General features: G+C 50.4%; 2 protein-coding genes across 2 annotated transcripts in view; both read right to left on the minus strand.

The window, feature by feature from the left end:
* Positions 1 to 27,225, minus strand: part of NDUFB11 (NADH:ubiquinone oxidoreductase subunit B11) — a 262,036-nt gene that overhangs the window by 160,398 nt on the left and 74,413 nt on the right. Inside the window, exon 2 of the mRNA XM_086940361.1 lies at positions 490 to 620. Within this exon, the coding sequence (XP_086796487.1) occupies positions 490 to 620 (131 nt within the window). The remainder of the gene's footprint in view (positions 1 to 489; positions 621 to 27,225) is intronic.
* Positions 24,649 to 25,903, minus strand: LOC147684430 (lamina-associated polypeptide 2, isoforms alpha/zeta-like). The gene has a single exon (XM_086942343.1). It carries the CDS (start codon positions 25,901 to 25,903, stop codon positions 24,758 to 24,760), a length of 1,146 nt encoding a protein of 381 aa, XP_086798469.1. The 3' UTR covers positions 24,649 to 24,757.

Consider the following 27,225-nt stretch of genomic DNA (forward strand, 5'->3'; position numbering starts at 1 on the left):
AACAGCACATTTCCCTGCCTGTGTCCACCCGTAAGCAACAGTACATTTCCCTGCCTGTGTTCACCTGTAAGCTGCAGCACCTATCCCCAGTCTGCTCGGGATTGTGAGGAGCAGTGACCAATTGTAAGCGAAGCATGTTCCCAATCTGTGTTCCCCTCTAAGCTGCAGCATCTATCCCCAGTCTGCTCGGGAATGTGAGGAGCTATGTCCACTTGTGAGTGGCAGCACTTATTCCTGTTCTGTGTTCACCTGTAAACTGCAGTGAAGAGCTGTGTTGACCTGTAAACCGCAGCAGATTCCCGCTCTGTGATCACCTATAAGTCGCAGCACATATTCCCTGTCTCCTGGTGACTGTGAGGAGCTATGTCCACATGTCTGTGTTCACCTGTAAATGCAGCACATATTCCCTGTCGGCTCATGAATGTGAGCAGCTGTGCCCACTTGTAAGCGGCACTGTCACCGCTCAGTACACCAGAATGCGCTACTCACCCGCGGTCCGGCAGGTAGGCCACGAACACTGAGCCCAGTACGATGCACAGGGAGATGCCGGTGAAGAAGGCCAGCCGCATGTTCCACACGTCCACGTGTGGGTCCTCCGAAAAGCCATGGAAGTCCGGGTACTGAGGGTGAGAGAAAGAAGCGTCAGTGGATGGTGGATGCAGCAGAGACCATTCAAGCAGGGGCCTTACAAAAGTTGTTTTATAGGCCCGGGTGTTAGAGAAATTGGACATTTCATTTTCCCCACTGTAGATACCCAGCCACATAGGTTAACATTGCAATAGTTTATGAATTCATAACGAACGCTAGGGATAACCGAAAAATATAATTCAAAGACTTAGGAGAAGGGTATTGATAAATTCAACAATTGGTCTTTAAAACATCTTTTATAAGGATCCGGCTTATAGCTACATGAGCCCCCACCCAACTCCTGGGACACCTAGGAAAAATTTTAGGGGCTCTGAATATCCATAAATAATGTAGATCCTTACTCCACAGCGATTTTGGGAAGCACTTTACTACAATGCGGGAGGTGAAATGTGCAATTCATCTATCCCCATGGATAATAAAACCTATTTTATAAGGGTCCTCCTTATAAGAACCTGCCCCCTCCCCCCCAAACACACTCCTGGGGTAGTTAATATATCAAAATATTCTAGATCCATGTTTAAGTGCCCCTACCACTGAAGGAGAGTTTGGGCACAATTCACATTTCAAAACAGCCTTCATGTGCATTCCAGTCTTTAGTTTAGGAATGCAGCCACCCTTCAAAGTACTGATATTCATCGTACACATTACAGCCACAGGGTTAAAGAAAAACACATTTACCTTCCCTCTACATATATTGCTGGCTCGGAGTTTGGCAATGCGCCCATCACTTGTGTGACATGGAATACAGACTATGGGTTTAAGGACATAGCTATCCCCAGGTGACGCACTACAAATGTGAGGGCTGGAGATACAGACACACCTTGGGCTACACTGGTTATTTAGTCAGGGCTTCAGATGCAGCTGTCTCCGGGTACAGATATTACAGGTCTAGGCTCTGATATCCTCGGGATTCACAAAAAATATTCGTATTAGGAACGTTTATGGATACAAATTTGCTTGTAAAACAACAATTCTCAAATATGCAGCCGATGTAGGCTCAATAAGTACATGCCCCATGGCTGCCGTGTGCCCACACAGTCCATGTATCCACCGATCCGTAGTCGTGCCACCCATGCCCCTTACATCAAGAAGAAAGCTGCCCACTGTGAAAGAGCCTGAACTTTCCAAGGGCCCCGGGCGGCACAAAGCTTCCTGGCAACTAAGAGATCCGCCAACCGAAGCCCTCAAACCAGCTCTTGGCATCACCCTGGGAATCTGCGAGGCCACAGTCCACAGGCAGCTGGCACCAAGTTGGCTGAAGGTTTTTGCTGGACCCTCCTGCCTAAATTACCTAATGCCCTAAAACCACCCGCAGCCAACAGAGACACCAGCCTTCAAGTGCCCTGAAGACAAAGCAGATGCTGATGTTCCTAAACCGGAGCAGCTAAACCAAGGCGTAACCGGGAGTAGAGGACACTGGGAAGTGGAGGTGAGAGGATGGGTGGCGACTCACCCTGATGGGTACACTCTGCCTTCACCAATGAACACCTGGAATGCTCTCCCCATCCCTCCCTTAGAGGACCTTTGCTCCACACCCTCTTTCGGCGAAGGACACCTCCAGGGTCCCGCTCTGCGACACACCCACTACACACAGTCTGGGACTGACCCCCCACAAATGAGTATGTGTGCCAAGGCACACTAAACCTCCAACTTTAACCTCCACTTGAAGGTGTCAAGTTCCAGAACCTTCCACCCCAGTACATTGTCCTCACGTGGTACTTGACCCATCATGAAAGGTCCCAGAGGCAGGTTGGTCCTTTGGGGGAAGAGAATCCAACCATGCCTGAGAAAGAACCCTCTTTGCTGCTCATTATCCTCCAATCACAACTGCGAGGGGCCAGTGGCCCCTGACACTCTGGGTGACCAGAAGAACCAAAGCACAGAGAAGGACTAGACAGGATAATGGTTTTCAATCCGTCGTGCTTCCTGATAGGCTCTCAGGACCATCGACGTCATCAGAGGAGCTGCTCTGCAACAGGCCATCATGCATTATGGCTGGGCATGAAGGCGCAGGGGGGCACATTCCTTCAAACCACAGAGTTTGAGGGACAAGGGTTGGGGGGGTCACTTTTAATGGTAAAGATTGACACCCCCTTGCACAGTCCTGGATGCCCTCTGTGTAACTAACACTTACGGCACCCAATGGGCATTCTTCCGTTCACCAGAACTCCCACCGACGCGGATGTCTGCTGCTCTACCCACTGCGCAGAGATGAGGACAGGGGGGATGAAAAGGACGGCCGGAAGCCGGCCCCGCTGGAGAAGAGTGCGGGAGGGCCGAGGTCCAGGGCTGCAGAGGGAACGGAGGCCGGAGTGGCGAGAGGAAACAGGCTTTCAGGATTGAAAGAGGCCTAGATAAAGCAACCGGGAGTGAGGGAAAGTACAGGGCCAGCAAAGAGAGAGTACAGGGGAAGCCGGGGTCCGACAGAGCGAGCAGGGGGCACAGAGCAGAAGCGGAGATCGCGCAAGGGATCGAGCGCTGCTGCAGAGTGCGCGCAAGGGGTACAGACCCTGCGGCCTGCGCACAGAGGGAGAGAGCATATGGCATAAAGGGTAGACTCCGAATGCGCGCATGCTGGAGAGAAAATACGCGCATGATGGAGAGAGTGCGCGCATCGCGGAGAGAACGTGCGCGCAAGGGGTAGTGGGCGCACTGGGTGGATAAAGTGTGCGCATGGGACAGAGGATAGAGTAACGGCCCCAGAGTGCGCTGAAGGGGTTTAAAACGCGCACCGAAGACGAGCGTCCATGAGACGGAACAGTGTTGGGGGCGGGGATGGACAAGAGAGTCGGGGGGGGGGGGGGGGGGGGAGCGGGGTGCCCCCGACTAATTCCAAGGAAAGCTTTCGGTGTGCACGAAAGCAACGAAGAAGAGAAGGCGAAACCAAAAGAATAACTTGGGAGGCAAGTTATGGGGCCCTGGTAGGAGCGGGGGGCGGGGAGGACGCGCATCACACAGGGGGCACAAAGGATGCCGCACAAAGACCCCGAAGGCGGCGTCGGAGCTCCGCAGCCGCGAGCCGAGGAGGCCGGCACCGAACGGAGACCTTGGAGCCTCGAACAAAGGCCGCCGGCGATAATGAGCCTCGGCGCGGCTTTCATGCGCAGCATCCTTTTCATCATCAGCGGCAAAACGCGGGACAAGAGCCCGGCGACGGACCCGGCCGACATCTGAAGGATGCGACTCTCAGGGCCTGTCAGCAAGGACGGCGGCCGGGCACGTGGCTTCCCTCGTGCCCAGCCCGACATCCACACGCAAGTCTGGTGCCAACCAAGACACCTCGGAGGAGGGGGCCAGCCGCCAACCAAGGGACCACTGAGGAGGAGGCCAGGCGCCAACCGAGACACCTCTGAGGAGGAGGCCAGGTCCCAACCGAACACCTCTGAGGAGGAGGCCAGGCGCCAACCAAGACACCACAGAGGAGGAGGCCAGGCGCCAACCAAGACACCACAGAGGAGTAAGCCAGGCGCCAACCAAGACACTTTTGAGGAGGCCAGGCGCCAACCAAGACACCACAGAGGAGTAAGCCAGGCGCCAACCAAGACACTTTTGAGGAGGCCAGGCGCCAACCAAGACACCACAGAGGAGTAAGCCAGGCGCCAACCAAGACACTTTTGAGGAGGCCAGGCGCCAACCAAGACACCTCTGAGGAGGAGGCCAGGCGCCACCCAAGACACCTCTGAGGAGGAGGCCAGGCGCCAACCAAGACACCTCTGAGGAGGAAGCCAGGCGCCAACCAAGACACCTCTGAGGAGGAGGCCAGGCGCCAACCAAGGGACCACTGAGGAGGAGGCCAGGCGCCAACCAAGACACCTCCGAGGAGGAAGCCAGGCGCCAACCAAGACACCTCCGAGGAGGAAGCCAGGCGCCAACCACGACACCTCTGAGGAGGCCAGGCGCCAACCAAGGGACTACTGAGGAGGAGGCCAGGCGCCAACCAAGACACCTCTGAGGAGGAGGCCAGGCGCCAACCAAGACACCTCCGAGGAGGAAGCCAGGCGCCAACCAAGACACTCTGAGGAGGAGGCCAGGCGCCAACCAAGACACCACAGAGGAGTAAGCCAGGCGCCAACCAAGACACTTTTGAGGAGGCCAGGCGCCAACCAAGACACTCTGAGGAGGAGGCCAGGCGCCAACCAAGACACCTCTGAGGAGGAGGCCAGGCGCCACCCAAGACACCTCTGAGGAGGAGGCCAGGCGCCACCCAAGACACCTCTGAGGAGGAGGCCAGGCGCCAACCAAGACACCTCCGAGGAGGAAGCCAGGCGACAACCAAGACATTTCCGAGGAGGAGGCCAGGCGCCAACCAAGACACTTCTGAGGAGAAGGCCAGGCGCCAACCAAGGGACCACTGAGGAGGCGGCCTGGCGCCAACAGAGGGACCGGCAGGAGGCGACTGCCCACCAAGGGACCGGCAGAAGGAGACTGCCCGCCAAGGGACCGGCAGGAGACGGCAGCGCACCCAGGAACCAGCAGGAGACACCTGCCTACCAAAGGACCAGCAGGAGTTGACCGCGCACCGAGGGACCAGCAGGAGGCGACAGCGCACACAGGGACCAGCAGGAGGTGACTGCCCACCTAGAGACCAGCAGGAGTCGACCGCCCACCGAGGGACCAGCAGGAGTCGACCGCCCACCGAGGGACCAGCAGGAGGCGACTGCCCACCGAGGGACCAGCAGGAGGCGACTGCCCACCGAGGGACCAGCAGGAGGCGACTGCCCACCGAGGGACCAGCAGGAGGCGACTGCCCACCGAGGGACCAGCAGGAGGCGACTGCCCACCGAGGGACCAGCAGGAGGCGACTGCCCACCGAGGGACCAGCAGGAGGCGGCTGCCCACAGAGGGACCAGCAGGAGGCGGCTGCCCACAGAGGGACCAGCAGGAGGCGGCTGCCCACAGAGGGACCAGCAGGAGGCGGCTGCCCACAGAGGGACCAGCAGGAGGCGGCTGCCCACAGAGGGACCAGCAGGAGGCGACTGCCCACAGAGGGACCAGCAGGAGGCGACTGCCCACAGAGGGACCAGCAAGAGGCAACTGCCCACCGAGGGACCAGCAAGAGGCAACTGCCCACCGAGGGACCAGCAGGAGACGACTACCCACCAAGGAAGTGGGCAGGAGAAAGGGAGGGCCATCAGGTAATAAGGCAAACAATAAGGGTTGTGGTGGTCAAGCAAGAGTCGCAACAATCACAGAACCAACCAAGCATGGACCAGACCACCAGCCAATAAACCAACCAGTAGGATTTGTAGACGTCTATCAAGAGACAGCAAAAAAGGCAAACTCGCCACCAGCCTTAAAAACAAACCATTAGCGGTATTGTCATTCAATACAGGATACAAAACACACAAACCAATAAACCAATTAAGGGGGTTATGACTTTCCACCAACAATTACTCAAACCAGAAAGAAGTCCGGGAAAGACTCGCACCAATGTCGAGAAGAAACAGCAGACGTTTAGGATGGCAGCCAAAAGCCCAACCAGAAGTACGCCAGGCAGCTTGTGATCACACCAACAAAGAGGGCAGCATCCAAACCAAGAGACGAAATAAGAGGCCCATCTGTCAATTGTGAGAACAACTAGTGCAATACCTAGCCACGAACCAAAGGACCACATTGAATAAAGAAATCAATTGGTTATGACTTATCGAGCACAGCTTGTCAACCGAGAGGGTATCCAGGTGCTTGCTGCAGGTATCATTCGAGGAGCCAGGTCTCAAGCCCTTTCCTGAAGTCTGTCAACGAGGGGGCAGTGCGAAGGGGGAGGGGATTCCAGGCTATTGGCAGCAAGATGGGAGGAGTGTTCTCCGGAGCGGGAGCAGCATATGAGAGGTATCTGTGCGAGGGTGACGTGTGGAGCGGAGGTTCATTGGAGGTTGGTAGAAATGCATGGGTGGTTCATGTAGGTGGGTCCTTGGTCGTGGAGGGCTTTTCTGGCGTGGGTCGTGGAGGGCTTTTCTGGCGTGGGTCAGGAGTTTGAACGGGTATCTCTTCTGGATCTGGAGCCAGTGGAGGTCCGTCAGGTGCTGGGTGATGTGGGTTCTCTTGGGCATGTTGAGGATGAATATGGCGGCTGCGTTCTAGATCATTATCAGAGCAACAGTTTGGACACCAACTAGGGGTAAGCTGTGCCACTAGCAAAGATGACAAGCGGAAGAAGGAATGCCTGCCAATCAATAGGTTGCCCAACAGAAACCCCGTAGTGCAAACAAAAGACCAACCAAGAAGAGACCTGACCACCAGTCAAGAGATATACCAAGCAAAGAAGCCAATGAACAAAAAAACAGGAAACCAACCAAATACCACCCAATCCAGCAACCTAGAGACCAGTCTCTTGGAGAGAAGTAGTTTGGCATTCTACCAATCAAGCAAACAGTAAAAAAATGGTAAGAACACCGAATCGGATGTGGTCAAACCACCAATCAAGAGACCTCGGAGAAGGAAGTTTAACTACCAACCACCAGCCCAAACAGCAGGAGGACACACTGACAGAGGATAGATTAAAGAGGTGGTCTGGACTTCAAACCAAGAGCCCAACCAGGAGGACAGTTTGCCAGCAGACATCAACCAAGAGTCTAAGGTTCAAACCAAGAGGAAACTTGCAGTGCATCCGGGGACGTTTCCCCAGGAAGGGAATGCTACATTTATCATGCTGGTGTCCTTATGCCACCTGATGAACAGTTAGGGGACTAGCCCTGCTTGGGAACCCGGACTAGTCTTCTGTGGACTAAAACTCCACTCCACTTACACACAGGTACACCTCAAGAAGCCAGGAGGCTGTGGGACCTGTGAACTACGGCATGGAGGGTGTTCAGGTTCTTGCTAATTGAGGACTTTGAATGACACGCCGCAAGCAGGATAGTGCGTCAGCAGCCCAGACAGAGGACAAGTTTGTCAAGTCAGCAGCAAAAGTCAGCTCCCTGACTAACATCAAATTTAGTGGCAAGGAAGCCAGTAAAGAATGCTCCTGGATGCAAGAACTGTCCGTTTGGAGCAAAATGAGGCCAATATCAAGCAAATCGAACACCCTGGGGTTAGAGGAAATCTCGGTTCCCCGGGGGTCGGGAAGGGGGGGGCTGGTTGAGAATGAAGCGTGTTATTTCTACGTATTCCTCCAAAAAGGCTCAAGACCCCGGGGGTCAATGCATACTTCCTAAGATATGTTCTCAATGGGGAGGGAGCATGCATAGGGCCTCCTCCCCGAAACCATTCTTGGCCCTGGGAACCCCATGCTCTGAGGCCAGACGGTGTTGAGCCCTCCCCTGCCACTCCCTGTGCCCCTGTCTGGGAAAGCGGTGAGCACACTGCCGACTTTTCCACGCCGGCCTGGTAGCGGGCAACAGAGAACACAGAACATAGGTGAAGGAGCGCCAAGGGGGTGGAGGAGCGCCAATGTGGTCGAGGAAGGAGAAAGCTGGGCAGCGGGAAGAGTGGGGTCCTCAGGACGCCCCAACTGAAAGGGAAACAGGCATGTGGGTGCTCTGGGTGGGACCAGGCACCTGTAAGAAAAATGAAAAACCGCGCAAGCACATAGCTGAAAAGAACCAAAGAAGCATTCTTTGCCTGCGGCAAAAGCCACTAATCAAGTATTCATGCCTGGGGCGATGGAGTACCCCAGAACCTTCTGCATGAGCGGCAGAATCACCACAGTAGGCATATCTGCCTACTGTAGTGCCTCGGGAAGGGCAGGGCCTCCAACAGCAAATTAGAACAAGTGTTTAGAGGGCGTCTCGAGATGCAGCAATCCCCTATGAAGCTTTTTTTATGACAGCTGCATCAAGTCTTCCATGGATATATGGAAGACTCCGGGAGATGTTCTGACCGCTTCAAAGTGCTCTTGGCGCCTTGTGCTTTTGTACATGGCCCCCGGAATGCGGGTCCCTGTTGATTGGTCTTAAAACTGCAGAAGTATAAGAGTAGGAACGCAAATCTGTACACATTATTCATTGTAGTGCTTTATTGACAATGGCAATGATTGACAATGCAAAGCTTTATAGTACAATACAGTGACACCCGACAAAGTCAGTAGGGTTGCCTATTGATACTGACACCTCTTATACTGTGATATGGTATCAACTATAGGTGGGGTACTTGGATTGTGGGTACATGGGATGCTGGGGTGTAAACTGTTATGAGGGTGTCAAAGGTATTTCCACAAACCTGATTGTTTATATATTTGTAATTAATGCATAGTATTTAGTAGTGTGTTGTTGCTGCATACCAGCGAGCTGTGGTTACTAACCCACACCACCTCCGCTGAGGAGGCCGTGGACTTCTAAGTGAGTCATGTGCTACAGGTGGGTACTTGGTTACAAATACAGAGAAAATTGCTAATTTATTACTTGTGAAAGACCCACATCCTCCACTATTAATAGCCACACTCACTGTCCACTGGTGTATTAAAATCTTGACTGGTCTCTGTAAAGCGTCCTCAATAGGACTATTAATAAATATTTAGATTCTCTACGTTTGACTCAATATTTCTAGTATTGAGCTCGCAAAGAAGCAGCCACAATATCAGTTTTAAAAAATCTGAATATTGGACTGCTTACCAAAAGACCAACTAGTAAGGTCCTTGGCAACCAAACAAAAGCCAATTAAGAAAAATCCAGGCTACTTGAAAGTGACCAACAAGCAGAACAGGTGATACCAATCAAAAGACCAATCAAACTTCATCCTGACATCAACCAGAACTCGAACAGGAGGTGGCCGAACCAGAAGTCGCGAGAAACCAAGAGCACAATAGCTTGACAACAAAGAGACCACCAGAGTGAACCTAGCCATAAACTAAGAGATAAACCACCAAGAGACCAACAAGAAGTTGACCAGACTGGCAATCAAGAGATAAGAAAATAAGATCCCTTTTTGTAATTAACCATGGAGAAAGTAGGACAAACCAAGAGACTGTTTGAAACCCTTGCTGCGGTCACGAAGCCAAGCAGGTAGAATACTTACCAAGAGACATTTTAGAAACCACAAAGTAGAAACCAACCTGCAAAAGGTCTGGCTGCTAGGAAATAAACATTCAAGGAGGAGTCCAGGACACACACCAAGCAAAACAGGAGAACTAAATGCAAACCAAGACTCCAACCCAAAAGTGGTCCAACCACTACCAAAGAGACAAAAATGTAGCAGACTAGAACACTGATCGAGATACCAATCAAGAGTAGGCCAAGGGCCAGAAGCCAAGGACGGGAAAATAGAATACCTCACCACCAACCAATTGGCCATTGTTAAGGATGCTTGGCTAGTGACCAAGACTTCTAACAAAAGAAGGATCCAACCCACAGCTCAGAGATACATTAGGAGGAGAAACAACCACCAGCGAGAATCATAAGCCAAGACTACTCACAGAAAGAAAAGCGGACAATCTCAAGGTTAACTAGAAAGGGGAATGTGACCAGGACACTGAAAGATACCATTACTCTGAGAAAACGCCAACAGATTACTAACTGGTTTCAACAAGATCAACCCAGATGAGGGTAGGCCTTGAAGTTTCTGGAGACAATGATAATTGAAGGCGTGCCAGAAGGGGATTATATACTCAAGCTAAAAAAAGGTCCTAAGTTGTGGGTACTGCTTTCAGAACATATAATCCTAAATGCCTCCTTGGGATTTTTACAGCAGAAGAATTGGTTGGCGGTGGGGGAAGAGACATAAAACAAGCCTCCAACTGTTATCTACTTTTTCACTGTCTCTTTCTTATTCCATGTCTTTCGTAGTTTATTTTAGTAGCTTTAAAGCATCCATGAGATTTAACCACCAAGGGTGGGAGCAGCATGGGCAGAAGTAGGGGAGGAACACATTCATATAAAGAGCTTGAAATTAGGATGGGAAAATGGGCTACAATGGAGGAAAACGGTTTGGGTAAATAGAGAGCACTGAAGGACAAGTTACTTACCTTCATTAACGCCTTATCTGGTTGAGACATGATCTAGCCGCAGATTCCTTACCTTTGAACTTCCAGGCGTAAGGTTGGAACCAGAAGATTTTTCATAATAGCACGCTTGCGTGCCGGTGGATGGAATTGGGCGACTCAGTGTGACTTCGTAGGTGTCGTGTTCATAGTCGTTGTGGCATCCATGTCCTCAATATAACCGCCACTCTGGAGCGCTGTCAGTTCTTTTCTTTCTACACCAGCCAGTGCTGATCTGTCAACAAGAGCTACCCCGTCATTTTTTGAGACTTTTCGGCTTACTGTGGACTCCTTTTGGTGTGCCAGGGATGTCTAGCAAGAAGGCCTCAGGGTTCAAGCTGTGTCATGTCGGTCACAGACCCTCACTTAGTGGTGACCCAGCTTTCCTCCCTGCCCACCCCACAAAGTTTTGTGGTCCAAGCTTTCTCTCCCCGTGGCGCGCTCCCTTGTGCACCCCTGGACAAGGAATCCTAAAGTCAGGAAAACTTTGTAAAGAAAATGTTCTCTTCCGCCAGTCTAGCATTGCAGTCAGTGAACACTACATGCCCTTTGGCCCGTTGTTCCCATTTGATATGGGATACGGTTGCGCAGGTGATACCCAGAGTCTCAGAAGAGGACCGGGTTCTGCTTTCCCAACTAATTCCAGATAGGAGAAATGCAGCGAAGTTCGCCACACGCAGTGGCTTGGACACAAAGCACTCGGTAGATAGAGCGATTTCCTCGACAGTGTCCATACAATGCCATGCCTGGCTGAGGATGTCTGGATTTTCAGGGGATGTCCAAGGTCACCTTATGGACATGGAAATGCCCTTTGATGGTCCCATCTTTTCAGAGACTAAGCTGATGTGGTGCTTGAGCGTTTTAAGGACTCATGAGCTACGGCCAAGTCCTTAGGCCTCAGGTTCGCAATAGTCTGGGGGTGGGAGATGACTGCTTGAGGCAAGCCCACCTTCCTCAACCAGTCGTCGAGATAGGAGAAGACTGAAACCCCTGATCATCGCCGATGGGCTGCGACCACCGCCATCACCTTTGCGGACGCCTGAAAGTTCAATGGTAAGGAATCTGTGGCTAGATGTCTATCAGATAGCAGCACATACTGTGTCACAAAACTGGCCCGGGGGGGGGGGGGGGGGGGGGGGGGGGTTGGGGGCGAGGGGGACATATGCCTTCTGCCAGACGGGGGAGGGTTGCCACGGACCACAAGACCCATAAGACTAATTACTGGCCACCCAGAAACCAACTAGAATAGGGCTGTCAGGAGCATATCCGAAAAGCTTGTTTTATTGAATTCTCAGCAGTTGTGCACTGACAAATGTTTGACTCAGGACATTTCCAAGGTTTTAAATCCTCTGACCAGGGGTAGAAACCCCACTTTCCACATTCTTTTCTTTTTCCTGCTAGACGCCGCTGCTAGTTTCACTCGGAGTACTGAGAAGCCACTAATTGTTGTCTCACTGCTGGTGCATTCTTTGAAATATGAAGAGAAATTGTAGGACTCGTTCCATGGGTGCTGATAATAGTACACAGGTGTATTGGATTTAGTTTCTAAGCCATAGGCACACAGCCTGCGTGTTCTTTGCGTGAAGGTGCTACAGAAGGGCTTCGACATGCCAGAGGGTAGTGTGTTCTTAAGCCAGGGGAGGGAGAGATAGCACCTTCCAAGTTCCTAGTAGGCACAAAGAGGAGGTGAGAGGGATGTGTAACTGAGGGTTTAGGTCCACAGCGGCAGGGGGAGCTTCAAATGGCAAACACAACAAGAATATGCTACTGTGGGGGGAAATTGGTTTTCAGTTTGTTTTTATGGGATGCTTGGGCTGAGGTGGCGTTGACCCGGCTCTGGTGAAACCAGCATTGTTTTCTATCAGAGGGAGTGAATGTAAATTGCCTTTTTTAGGTGAATCCTATTTTTGCGGGCAAAATTGATGTGGAATTTTGAAAGCTCTAATGGATAATTCATTACAATAGTTTCGCCATAAGTCAGAAAACAGCAGTAAAATTAGGAAGGGTGGAAGATCAGAGCAAGTTCTCACCCAACACCCCCGCAAGGTCCTGTATCTGATGGAGTTTCCGATAAAGTACTCTCCAGTGGAAGGTGAGAAGATACTGTCCGCACCAAGGACTAAGCGGGCAACTGAAAAGGAGGTGTAGCGTCTACTTGCCTTTGGAAGTCCAGCGTGACTGTCTGCCATGGAGACACAAGCCAGAGAGACACCCTAGGAACCCTGGGGTTGGGAAGCTGCAAACTCTACCTACCTGAGGACTGCCATTCACACCTCTGATCTGACATGGGGCAAGCGGCGACCTGGAGATGGGAGTCGTGCTTGGCTACAGGAGTTAAAAGAAGGCCTCCAATGACCACTGTTGAGCACTGCACAGGAAGGTCACTGACTGTCCATGCATAATGGAGGAGCTACCATGGAACGAGCTGGTACTTTGAAATGCTACAACTCTGCCGTGACTGGTTCAATGTTAGCAGTGTTGGTCTTGCTTAATCATAAAATACCTCTTGATTTTTAATTACACACATTTTACGAAGTAGCCTTCATCTCACTTCCACGCTACTGAACGGTAGACAAGGCGGACTTCGATACACCATGTTCGCCCGACTAGAAGCTCGTGTTGCACCTGATGATACTGACCCTCCCTGCTTCCTACATGGGTGCAAACATCTTCAGCTGATGAAGGGTGGTACCCTCGAGACTAAGTGGTGATGTGTATCTGTTACTCTGGTCGCTTCTATGGAGTTGCTGCGGAGGCTGATGCAGGGAACAGGGATGAAGGAAATAGTTTTTTTGCGAACACCTCTGAATGTAGTATGCATGATTACCAGCAGCCTGCTGCATGAAACGATGTATGCATGATCCGACATTTAATACCAACAGAAAGTCATTGATCAAGATCCAAGCAAGAGTGACAAGAAATCCAGGGGATAGAAGCAACAGGCTCACCCAGGCCCCCTGTAAATAATGGGTACGGTCCACAGCAGGTCTTGGACAGATAAACCCATCTGCAGACACGAGCTAAAAACATGCTGAAATGGGACAGAAGGGTGGGACAGATCTTATCCGTACAACGATTACGATAAACTCTGAAAAGTTGTACACAGACAGACAACTCCCCTGGGGACAGACGGAGAGAGTGCACATACAACCCGGACCCAGAACTGCGGTGGAGCAAGTGTACACTGCGCTAACCTGCTTAGCTCTGTGTCCGCCGGGCATGCAGGAGGGACTTTTACTGCGCACTCGGCAGCGCCTCGCCGCGCCAGCAAGCGCTACAGTCACAGCGGGCAGCGTGGCCTACTTCCGAACCGGCACTGAACACGAGTTTCATCAGCGGCCTCTTGGCGCTTTATTGCTGGTACAAATCTCATTCACAACCGCGTGGGCGCTGCCAGCTGAGCCCCGGCACTGCTAGACGGCGGCGGAGAGGGGGGGGGGGGGTTGTGTTCGAGTGCCCGGAGAGGCCGCTGCCAGCGAGGGCAGGGCGCAGCAGCACACTGCCCCGCACGAACACACCGACGCACACAGATCATCACAAGGAGTCGGGGCAGGTATGTGCAACGCCCGAGAACACACAGAGCCTGGCTGGCTCTAACACTCGCAGGGAAAAGAGTAAACACACACAGGCCAGTGCTGTATGGCCTAAACAGAAGGGCTCACAGAAACGCACAAAAGGAATTTCTTTCCGGGAATGGCGACGAACCGAGGCAAGCAGAATGTCCTGCTTCCTCTACCCAGCAATAGGGCCCAGCATTTTAAATACGCGCTATAAACGGTGTAACAAGGAGTGGGGCATGGGCAATGACAACCAACGGCGCTCTGGAAGCAGTTAGTGGTAGGTAAGAGAGCACCGTACACATCTCAGCCCACTGCGACTCGTTCAAGGTGCTGAGCCAGGGCGGATCGCTGGGTTTACCTGCCGAGCCTCGTGTTTCTGAAGCCGCGGCTTTCACGGGGTACGCACTCACTGGTGCTGGAAGATCCCAGGAGCACGGACTCCGACTCTGCACACTTCCCATTCGTAAACCAATGCTCATGAGCTCTCAAACTCGCCATGCCAGGGTCGAGCCAGAAGCACTGCTCGAGGAGCTGCAAAGCGCACGGGGCCGGTTCCAGCAGCTGGACTGGGATGAAGAAGGCTAAGCACAGAAAAGATGCAGCGGGGACCACCGCTCCTCAGGGCACGAGTTGATGACCGGTTACTCACCGGTAATATTCATTACTCCGAGTCGTAGCCCTCCCCGTCCCAGTCCTAACTACATGAGCATAGCTCCTCCCACCAGAAACTCCCAAGCAACTTGAAACCCATCCCTTCCCTCCAGGCCACACCCATACCCTGACCGTTTTTTGAGAACAAGGGGAACCCAACGGATTGCTAAGAGCCATGGGTATAACTTTGTTATAGTGAGACAATGGAACTTAGCTTATTCAAGATACTTGCGTTATATAGTATAGGAACTCGATGGAAGCTATACAGTTTAGGTTGTCCTGGCCCAGCCGGGGCAGGAGTTTATTACCAAAAGACAATGTCAAATATACAATACAATTTTACAAGACACAAGCCTGTGCCGTACTGACAAGAAAGGAAGGAATAGATATAGGGTGAAAAAGAGGGTGGTTTTCAGGCAAGGAAAAGAGAGCAAAGACAGGGCACTGCGAAAAGATGCAAAGGTTGCTAGCAGTGTCGCCTGGAGTGCAGTTTACACGGACATTTGAAATATTACAAGTGTCAACCCACTCTTGGGTGTCGACGTTTCGATCCCTAAAGGCTCTAATAGATACACGGGATCATCATCAGGACTTATTTAAGTAGCAAAACATGCCTGAAATGAATAAAGCCTGCATTAGAGAAAAGGAACAAAAAGAAAAACAAGGTTTTGTGAAAAATATTTCGCCATTAAAGAATTTATAAAGATTTCAACTGCCCTTATTGTAATTACATTCGAAATCGCAGTGCGAAACCCAGTGCAAAGTGTCTCGTGATGACTTAAAAATTAAGCAGAGCACATTGTCATAATTTCCGGAATCGCAGTGGCATGCGTGAGGTTCATTACTCTGGGGCCATGTAGTGATATGTGAGCCTAATCCAAGTGTGTTGGATAGTGGTAGGTATCTTCATATACAGTTGCTCAAAAAACATAGGGGGGAAGCCTTCCCAAGTCTATTGGGCAATAGCTTTGCAAACCAATAGGGCGATTTGAGACTGAAACAAGTCTAGCATACCATGTGGTTGAGCTTATACATACGACTCTCTGGGGTTCACTGGGTTGCACTGGGTTTCGCACTGCGATTTCGAATGTAATTACAATAAGGGCAGTTGAAATCTTTATAAATTCTTTAATGGCGAAATATTTTTCACAAAACCTTGTTTTTCTTTTTGTTCCTTTTCTCTAATGCAGGCTTTATTCATTTCAGGCATGTTTTGCTACTTAAATAAGTCCTGATGATGATCCCGTGTATCTATTAGAGCCTTTAGGGATCGAAACGTCGACACCCAAGAGTGGGTTGACACTTGTAATATTTCAAATGTCCGTGTAAACTGCACTCCAGGCGACACTGCTAGCAACCTTTGCATCTTTTCGCAGTGCCCTGTCTTTGCTCTCTTTTCCTTGCCTGAAAACCACCCTCTTTTTCACCCTATATCTATTCCTTCCTTTCTTGTCAGTACGGCACAGGCTTGTGTCTTGTAAAATTGTATTGTATATTTGACATTGTCTTTTGGTAATAAACTCCTGCCCCGGCTGGGCCAGGACAACCTAAACTGTATAGCTTCCATCGAGTTCCTATACTATATAACGCAAGTATCTTGAATAAGCTAAGTTCCATTGTCTCACTATAACAAAGTTATACCCATGGCTCTTAGCAATCCGTTGGGTTCCCCTTGTTCTCAAAAAACGTTCTAAGTGCAATCACCAGGATTGCAGGGTTTTCTTAAACTCTAAGATACCTCAGTGTTGAGGTGGACCTCCCTAGTGCCCACGTACATGCACCTTACTATAAATCTATAAATCTTCTGTCCAAGCCTTTAGAGATGTCAGACCATGCCCTCTTGTATACTGTTGATCACATTAAACACTTATGCACATTACCTTCCCTTCTCTCTGACAATCCAGATGCCCCAGAAATTGTTGTATCCAGTTTACCAGAGCAATTAGAGAAACTCAAGAAAAAACAGGTCAGACTTCAATTAATGGTGTTGATGCTCACGGATTATCTTAAATCCGGTGTAATTCCAGTTGGATTGCAGGTTCGCAATATCCCAGGGATATTTACGGACAATCCTAAATACATTACAAATTTTAGCCATATCGGTACCACTTGTTCAAGACAGTGGTTGGCACTTGGAATTGATATTGCCTCAGAGACATTAAAGGCCCTTGAGATAGAGATCGCTGACCTCCTGAAACAAATTGATGATTCTGACCCCACGGCCGAATGTAAAAAGTTGTTAGAACAGGTAGAGAAAACGGTGGCTGAATATCACCGCATTGAGCAGAATAAAAAATCAAACAAAATAAAAAAGACATTAAGAACTATAGTGCTGAGTCTACATACCCATACCTGAACAAAGACTTCTACACTAATAGGCCCTATTTCAACCCACACAACAGACCTTGGGGTCGCTTTAATAAACGACAAAACATAGTGGGCTTCTCTGAAACCTCAGAGGATTCCTCTGAAAACTCAGACCCAGGCGAGGGAGGTAGTAACCCAAGAAGGGGTCGAGGAGGAGCACAAGGCAATAGGAATTTTTTAGGCAGAGGCCAACAAGGCACCCCCCAGAGGGGCACGGCCAAGAAAGCCAAGAAATGGTTCAATGCCCCAGGGGAGCGGAGGACCCGCAACAACTTTTACCAATGGTCTTGACCACAACACCAGATCTGACTGAGACCTTACCTATTTTCAATCTGTCAAACCATATCCTCCAACATTCTGAATTAGAATTACTAAAGAAAGGATTATCTTTTGTCCCGACGGTACGCCCAAATTACATGGAATTGCAAACTGAATTGTTGCGTTTTTTTAGACTGGTTCGGTTGAAAGCATTTTTTCAATTACACCCCACACCTGACCCTGTACGAAATACTCCTTTCTCGCCGCCCTCAACCTTTTTACCAACGGCTAGCATGATTCCACCGGAAATCATCACTTTTGAGAAATTGATTCTCAAGGAAGTGGAGTTCCTTGAGAAAAAGAAATTGTTCATTCCATACAACATACCAAAGGTGGAAAAAGATGCAATAGATTCTCTTAAATCTAAGATGGATCTTATTATTAAAAGCGCAGATAAAGGAGGGGGCATCGTGTTACAGAATATCGACACATATAAGAATGAAATCAATCGCCAGCTAAACAATAGGGAACACTACTTGAGATTGGGCCGGAATCCCACACTGGAAATCCAAAGCCTGATCAAGAAAATTACCACAGAAGCTAGAGACGAGGGTTTTCTTAGCAAGAAGGAATACAATTTTCTCAATGTCAAATGTCCTAGACTGCCGGTCATCTACACCCTCCCAAAAATCCATAAAAATACAGAGAACCCACCAGGCCGACCGATAGTCTCGGCGTGTGGTTCGATTTTGGAACCATTAGGGTCCTATGTTGACTACTTTATTAAGGACTTTGTGCCTTCTACATGCTGTTACGTTCGTGACAGCATGCAAATGATTAATCTGGTTGAGCATCAACCCTTTGACCCTAGTACTCAAACACTATGCACACTAGACGTGGAGTCGCTTTATACTAATATTCCCCAGGTAGCGGCTCTAAGGGTCATCGAGAAGACACTTGACTCTAGACCTCGTCCACACAGGGTACCCACATTTTTTATACTACAGCTGTTGGAACTCTGTCTTACTAGAAATTTCTTTGTCTTCGATGGGGTATTTTTCCAACAAATCAAAGGTACCTCCATGGGAGCTATTTTTGCTCCTCACCTGGCGATTCTGTATATGGACGCATTAGAGACTGGCACAATCCTTGCAAACACTAATCCATTCAGAACGAGTATCGATTGTTGGAGACGTTACATAGATGACATTTTTTTAATTTGGAATGGGGACAGCAATATTCTTAATTCCTTCTTACACTGGTTAAACAACAACTGTGACAACTTGCAATTCACTCTCACGCATCACAGAACTGAGATAGCATTTCTTGACCTTACTATTTACCACGAAGATGGCGAATTATTGACTCGCCTTTACAGGAAACCGACTGAAAGGAACACTTTACTGAGGTATGATAGCAATCATCCCAAAGCCCTCAAAGACTCTCTCCCATATTCGCAGTTCCTTCGAATAAGGAGAAATTGTTCCTCTAAGAATGACTATTTCAGAGAAGCAGATATACTATGCGCTAAACTTAAAACAAGAGGCTACCCAAATAGGATAGTGAGGAACGCTTCGAAACGAGCATGGTACTGCCCAAGAGAGGTGCTGCTCCAACCCAAAACGAAGCAAAGTTCAGAAAGAATAGCCTGCGTAACAACTTTCTCCCCAATTTCAAACAAAATAAGAAAAACTATTCTACGTCACTGGCCAACCCTTAACTCAGGGGAATTAGATTTTGACAAACCTTTGTTTGCTTTTAAGAAAAGCCGTAACATCAAAGACCACCTTGTCCGTGCAGCCCTACCAGCACCACCTTTAAAAAGCACAATAGATTCCAGCTGGGGGCTGCCAGTCTTGAGGGGCCATGTGAAATGTGGGAGTTGTATTGTCTGTGACTTGACACTCGAGGGGCGCACTTTCAGCCACAATAATATCACGATTCACCTAAAAGATTTCACAAATTGTAACACCTTTAATGTGATCTATGCCATTGTATGTCCATGTCCTCTACTTTATGTGGGGCAAACGACCCAGAAAATCAAGACCAGAATTAGCCAACACCGGAGCCGCATACGTTGTGGAACCATGAACGCCCCCTTGGTGGAACATTTCACAAATATGAACCACTCAGCAGACGACTTGAAATGGACCATTCTTAAAACTGTGAAATTACCACAAAGAGGTGGTAACTTACAACAACTGCTTAACAGAGAAGAACTAAAATCTATCATCCAATTCAATACGATCCAGTCAGGTCTAAATAGGAGCGAGGATTGGACAACATTGCTCTGAGAACTTCTGAACCAAAAATACTCCGGGCACCCCAAGAGATTTTGCACATGGAATCGTGTTGAACAAATGAGACCTATTTGATCTAACTCAGGACTTCAAAATCTGTTTGTGATGTCGAATATTTTTGAATGCATCAAGGCATCTGGAGTTGAGGACTGAGGACTTTTCTCTATTTCTCAATTTTTATGAAAAATTTTTTTTATCTTTCACGTTTGCACAATTGTCACCTTGTTTGCACATATGTCACTATTATCTTACTTATTGCAAAAAGGTTCACAATAGCTTCCCAAAGACATTAGTCTATGAATGTCCACAATAGGCTTTGATCCCTACAGTAGTGCCTATGCAAACCCTATAATGACCCTCCGTTCCAAGATGGCCGACACTTTAACGCAGATGCCGACCCATTTGACGACTTCCGCTCAAACCATGTGATCGGATTCCGTCTTACAAACTAGTCCCGCGGACATGCCTCCACACTGGAACCGGCATTGTCCGAGCACCCCTGGGAGAGGCGGCTGGCAGATTTTGTCCAAGTAAGTGAAACGCTCTTGCCCAGCGGCAAGCTCTGATTTACATTTTTCAGATGAACGCGACATTTTCGCCGCGCACTCTGACACGCTATTCCTCTTTTCAGCGCCCTATACTCACATTGTTGAATCCCAGGGCCCAGCAAGTCTGAAACTCTGAATCTGTAAGTAACCTACGCATTTCCTTGATTAAGAGCACGGCAATTGGCCACCACCCAACACTTTTGTAATAATACCGAGTCTCCACTTAATTCCCCAGAAAGGAGTCGGGAACACTGACAATATGATACCATTGATGTCTGTATAATCATAAGTTCCACGCTTGCACGTGAAACAGCAGGTAACCATCTCTTTTAAACTTGGGAGTACTCACTGGTCTTTCGAATTTTACTGGTCGTATATCCCTAATTGATTCCTTGATTTCAGTGCAGCCACCTTCAGACCGACGTTGAAGTTTTAAATACGATGATATTGAAATAACCATTGAACCCCAGAGAGTCGTATGTATAAGCTCAACCACATGGTATGCTAGACTTGTTTCAGTCTCAAATCGCCCTATTGGTTTGCAAAGCTATTGCCCAATAGACTTGGGAAGGCTTCCCCCCTATGTTTTTTGAGCAACTGTATATGAAGATACCTACCACTATCCAACACACTTGGATTAGGCTCACATATCACTACATGGCCCCAGAGTAATGAACCTCACGCATGCCACTGCGATTCCGGAAATTATGACAATGTGCTCTGCTTAATTTTTAAGTCATCACGAGACACTTTGCACTGGGTTTCGCACTGCGATTTCGAATGTAATTACAATAAGGGCAGTTGAAATCTTTATAAATTCTTTAATGGCGAAATATTTTTCACAAAACCTTGTTTTTCTTTTTGTTCCTTTTCTCTAATGCAGGCTTTATTCATTTCAGGCATGTTTTGCTACTTAAATAAGTCCTGATGATGATCCCGTGTATCTATTAGAGCCTTTAGGGATCGAAACGTCGACACCCAAGAGTGGGTTGACACTTGTAATATTTCAAATGTCCGTGTAAACTGCACTCCAGGCGACACTGCTAGCAACCTTTGCATCTTTTCGCAGTGCCCTGTCTTTGCTCTCTTTTCCTTGCCTGAAAACCACCCTCTTTTTCACCCTATATCTATTCCTTCCTTTCTTGTCAGTACGGCACAGGCTTGTGTCTTGTAAAATTGTATTGTATATTTGACATTGTCTTTTGGTAATAAACTCCTGCCCCGGCTGGGCCAGGACAACCTAAACTGTATAGCTTCCATCGAGTTCCTATACTATATAACGCAAGTATCTTGAATAAGCTAAGTTCCATTGTCTCACTATAACACCCATACCCTGAGGCATATAACCCTGTGACCTGCCAATCAACAACCTGTACCCAACAAGCACAAGAAGCCGAAACAGGGAGGGAGGGATGGGAACCTGGACTGGGACGGGGAGGGCTACGACTCGGAGTAATGAATATTACCGGTGAGTAACCGGTCATTACCTCCTCGTCAGCCCTCCCCGTCCCAGTCCTAACTACATGAGCAGATACCAAAGCAATAATCGGCTTCACTCAGTAGCAAAAAACAGACTTTATTAAAGCACAGAAAGTCACACCACCGGAGTAGAACGCAACACAGCGTCCCCAAACCCAGCAGAATCAGTCCCCCCAACCACCAAACGATAATGGGACATAAAGGTGTGCGGAGAACTCCAGGTAGCAGCCCTGCAGATTTCAGCCATGGAAGCCCCCTGAAAACAAGCCCAGGAAGCCGCCACCCCCCGAGTCGACCTTCCCTGAACAGACCCTGGAGCCAACACACCACAGGCCTCATACGCAGCACCCACAGCCCATCGTAGCCAACGACTGAGGGTAGCCCCAGAAGGCTTAAGACCCTGACCAGCCAGGCCAAAGGTCACAAAAAGGGATTCCACCTTACGAAACGGCCCAGTACGCAACAAATAGATCTCAAGAGCCCTCCGAACATCCAAACAGTGCAGCCGCACCTCAACCTCTGAAAGAGGATCAGGACATAAAACAGGCAAAACCAGATCCGCAGAGCAGTGAAAAGAGGAAGGGACCTTGGGAACAAAGGAAGGATCAGGCCGCAGTACCACCCGATCAGGAAAGAAACGTAAAAAAGGGGCCGAACGAAGCAAGGAGCCCAACTCCCCAATCCGCCTAGCCGACGTAATAGCCACCAGGAACAGCACCTTGATCGTCAGAAACCTCAAAGACACCTCCAGTAGAGGCTCAAAGGGAGCCCCCTGCAAAGCCCCCAAAACCAGAGGCAGATCCCAACTAGGAGCAAAGGACCGAATGACAGGCTTCTGAAGGAAGCAACTCCGCAACAAACGGGACACCAGGGGAACCACCGGGTCACAGACCGAACCCCGAAAGGCCCGAACAGCAGCCCACTGAGCCCTCAGGGATGACACAGCCAGACCCAAGTCAAAGCCGTCCTTCAAAAAGTCCAAGACCAGTACCGGATCCACCTCCAATGCAGACCACCCACGCGCCGTACACCAAGACTGAAAAGAAACCCAATGCCGGGCATAGGATTTGAGAGTCGAAGGGCGCCTGGACCTCTGAATAAATTCCGCCACAGAAGGAGAACACCCCAACGCCACAAGGTTCATCCTCTCAACAGCCAACCCGCCAGTCTCAGGCGGACCAGACACTCCAGAGACAGAGGGGGAAATGACAAGGGACAAGGGACCACCGGCAACCTCCAGCAAGGCCCTACTGCCAACTTCAACAACAGAGGGAACCAAGGCCGCCTGGACCAATCCGGAGCCACCAGGATCACCGAAGCCCGATCCAATTTGACCTTCAGCAGAACACGCGGCAGCAGGGCAATAGGGGGAAAGGCATACATCAGGCCCCCCTCCCACCGGAAGGACAGGGCATCCACCCTCCAAACCTCGGCAGAGCGAACCAGAGAACAAAACGTCTCCCTCAAGGCGTTCCCCGGGGCCGCAAACAGGTCCACCACCGGGACCCCGAACCGGGCCATCAGGCAATGAAAGACTTCCTGAGACAGGCACATGTCCGACAGGGAGGGAAACACCCTGCTCAGGCGATCCGCCTCCGAGTTCAAAATCCCAGGCAGATGTAAAGCCCTCAGAGACAACAAGTGAGACTCCGCCCACAGGCCTATCCTCTGAGCCAACAAATTGAGGGAAGCCACCCTCGCGCTCCCCTGGCGGTTGATATAACACACCACCACCGTGTTGTCCGACCGCACCATCACATCCCTCTGGAGGACCCAAGGCAGAAAATGAGACAACGCCAACTGAACCGCCTTCAATTCCCGCCAATTTGAGGACATCTCCGCCTCCGGCACAGACCAAAGACCCTGCACAGACTCCTGACCCAAGACCGCACCCCAACCCAGTTCGCTGGCGTCGGTCGTCAGGACCAACCTCACTTGGGACACAAAGGGCGAGCCCTGTAAGAGGTTCCGATCCACCAGCCACCAGGACAACTCCCGGGCGATGGACACACTCCCCGGAACCAACAGCTCGTAATTCAGAGAGGCCGGATCCCAATGCTCCAGAAGATGATTCACAAGGGGGTATAAGTGTAAGCGGGCCCAAGGAACAATCATCACAGTTGCTGACATCAGCCCCTGAACACGCAACCACTGGCGAGCCGTGGAAGACCGAGCCCCCAACACCTTCTTCAGTACGTGCACAAGAGTCAGTCTGCGGGGTTCCGACAGGAAGACCTTCCCCAACCTGGTGTTGAACACCCCCCCAATGAACAACAGTTCCTGAGTGGGGTGAAGATGGGATTTTTCCAAGTTCAGAATCCACCCGAACCGTTGAAGGAGACTGCAAACCTCCCGGGAATGTGACTGAGCCTGAAGGAAAGAAGAGGAAGAAATCAGCCAATCGTCCAAGTAAGGGAAAACCTGTATACCCTTAGCATGCAACAAACCCACCAAGGGCGCCAACACTTTAGTAAACACCCTCGGAGAGGCAGACAGGCCAAAGGGCAATACCTGGAACTGGTAGTGATCCACCCCTACACAGAAACGCAGGAACCTCTGGGAATCTGCGTGCACTGGCACATGAAAATAGGCGTCCCGTAGATCGAGAGAAGCCAGGAAATCTCCCACCGACAGGAAGGGAAGAATCAACTGCAGAGTCACCATTTTGAAGGACCGATGAGGGATACACAAGTTCACCGCCTTCAGATCCAGGACCGGACGGAAGTCCCCATTTGGCTTTTGGATCAAAAACAGGATTGAGTAAACCCCCCGACCCTGTTGTCTCACAGGCACCCTCACCACAGCACCCTTTGACACCAAGTCCCGAACTCCGTCCAATAGAGCACGACATCTTGCCAGAGACTGGGAACAGGGGTAGCTTTGAACACATCCACCGGAGGAGTCCCAAATTCTATTCTGTAGCCCAGCCGTACCACCTGTAGAACCCACAGATCCCGAACGAACTCCTCCCAGACAGGTAAAAAAGAGGTGAGGCGACCCCCAACCGGCACCTCCAAGGAATCCATCACATAGTCACGACTTGGAGGGACCTGCAGAAGAGGAAGCACCTTGTTGACCCCGGGACTTGTGGAAGGAAGGGACACCCCGGCCACGTCCCCTACCACGAAAGGGCTGAGCAGCCATCTTAGATTGAAACGCCTGCCCAAAAGCCCGCTTATAACCCGCAAACTTCCCTTTCTGAGAAGAGCGGACCGGAGCCAACAATTTTTTGTCCTCAGCTGTCTTTTTAATCAAAGCTTCCAACGGCTCCCCAAACAGCTTAGAGCCCGTGAAGGGAATCTTCATCACGGCCGCCTTCTGAGCAGCTTCCGCCTTCCAAGACTTAAGCCACAACTGCCTTCTAGCAGCAACCGAGGCCCCAGCAGCCGCCGCCGCAGCACTAAGGGAGTCGAAGGACAAGTCAGCCATGAAACGCAACTGCTGTTCCAACATGGACAAAGACTCAGAGGGATCCTCTTCCTGCATGAGCTGCGCAGAAATACCCTGACAGTCCTTAAGAAGTGACTGAACAAGATAGCTGGTGTAAGCAGCAGACCGAACAGCCAGATTGGAGGCTGCAAAGGACCGCTTCAAGGCCCCCTCGACACGCTTGTCCCCAGGATCAGAAGGCACCGCATCTTCAGACACCACCAGGCTCTGAGACGCCATACCAGCCAGCAAAGAACCCACTTTCACCACAGCCGGAAACTCCTCCGCGAAGCCCTGCAAGGGATACCTCTTAGCCAGAAACCGGGGAAAGGCATGCCTGTCAACATCCTTCCACTCCCCCTCCAGCACCTTCCTCACAGACGTATGAATGGGGAGGCTTTCCGGATCTTTCTTCAGGTAATTGGCGAAGAAGTCTTCAGACTCTCCACCCTCCACAGGATCAGGGAATCCCAGATTGTCTCGAACATGCTGCATAACACAGCGAAGGTCAGCCCCTTGGACAAAACGACCCTTCACTTCCTCATCAGAGTCAACGTCCGGATCTACCTCAGCCGAGGCATCCAATTTCTGTCTCTTAGGCCCCTTGGGATCATGAGCCACAAAGGCCGCCGCCACAGCAGCCTCAATCATTTTTTGAATATTTGCCATGGAAGGAGCAGTGGAAGAACCAGCGACCACCTCCCCATCCTCACAGCCGAGTTCACGCACGTCTGCACCTCTACCCTCCATGTTGTAAACAGGAGAACAGAAATCCAGACCCCAAGATATACCCAGACCAATCCAAGCAAAAATCCCCAAGGGCCAACCAGGGAAAGCCACCTAGACCTGGAGCCAATCCCTACACAGGACCGAAGGCCGGCCTTCAAACCGCCCTATCAGAGAAGGCTACCAAACTACAAAAGGAAAAGACTGAACAGGGCCCAACTGTAAGGATACAAAGAAACCCAGAAGACCCCGTCCCAGGAACCAGTGAACCCAGAGGTAAGAACTCCCCAACTCCCCAGCAGAACTCCACAGCAGAGCAGCAAGAGGCCAAGACACCAAATCAAGCCCCATGCAAATCCCTCCAGTAAAAAACGGCAAAAAAGCAAAATTGGACCGCCAGTAGAGGGAGCTCCAACAACAGAAACGCGGGGAAGAGAACACTAACCCAGGAAACAATCATCAAAGTCGGACTGAACCTAAATAACGGGCCCCCACGGACCAAACAAAGGCAGTCCCCCCCCCCCCTCCCCGCAACCCCAGACTCCACCAAGGATTGCAGGAAGCATAAAGAAAAAGGGGAAAAACACGGGCTCGAAGAAACAAGCCCCGAGAGTTACAGACAGAGAAGCCAATCCTGCACGCCCTCGGCGCGCTGAAAAAGCCAGCCACACACCCCCCCTCCCTCCCCGGGTGTACCGGCTAGAGCAGGGAACGAACCCGGAAGAGGGGAGGCTGCAGCAGGGAGTCACCACCCCACAGCAGGCAGTCCGGACCCCCAACCCCACGGTCCCGCTACAGCAGGGACTCAAAGCAAATGCCTACAAGTTAAAAGAAAAACAGGCACAATAGGGGTTAAAAACGGGCGCTTAGCATCCCGTTCCACACTTACCAGATAGGAGGCCAATTCCAGGGCCCCCCTCGACAAAGACTACTCGGAAGTGATTCCGCAGAAAAAACAAACAGGTTGTTGATTGGCAGGTCACAGGGTTATATGCCTCAGGGTATGGGTGTGGCCTGGAGGGAAGGGATGGGTTTCAAGTTGCTTGGGAGTTTCTGGTGGGAGGAGCTATGCTCATGTAGTTAGGACTGGGACGGGGAGGGCTGACGAGGAGGTAATGCAGTATGTCAGACACCAGTCATAGGGCCACAGGGGCCACTGGTTCTCAGCGGTGAAGGCTGGGAGAGGTTTCCCTCGGATGTCCTAGGGTCCTTTCTACTATGGATCTGCAAACTGGGCCAGTAACGACCCCTTCAGCACTTGACTCTCAGGGGTAACACAATTGTCCAACCCAGCGCTTTACTTTAGTCATGAAAAGTACTTTCATTTACAAACAAACAATATACGC

Source organism: Lissotriton vulgaris, chromosome 10, assembly GCF_964263255.1.
Source record: "Lissotriton vulgaris chromosome 10, aLisVul1.2, whole genome shotgun sequence".
Classification (NCBI taxonomy): domain Eukaryota; kingdom Metazoa; phylum Chordata; class Amphibia; order Caudata; family Salamandridae; genus Lissotriton; species Lissotriton vulgaris.

What these genes read in the sequence shown, in the direction of transcription:
- LOC147684430 (XM_086942343.1), bottom strand. Translation starts at nt 25,903, where the DNA reads ATGGAGGGTAGAGGTGCAGACGTGCGTGAACTCGGCTGTGAGGATGGG.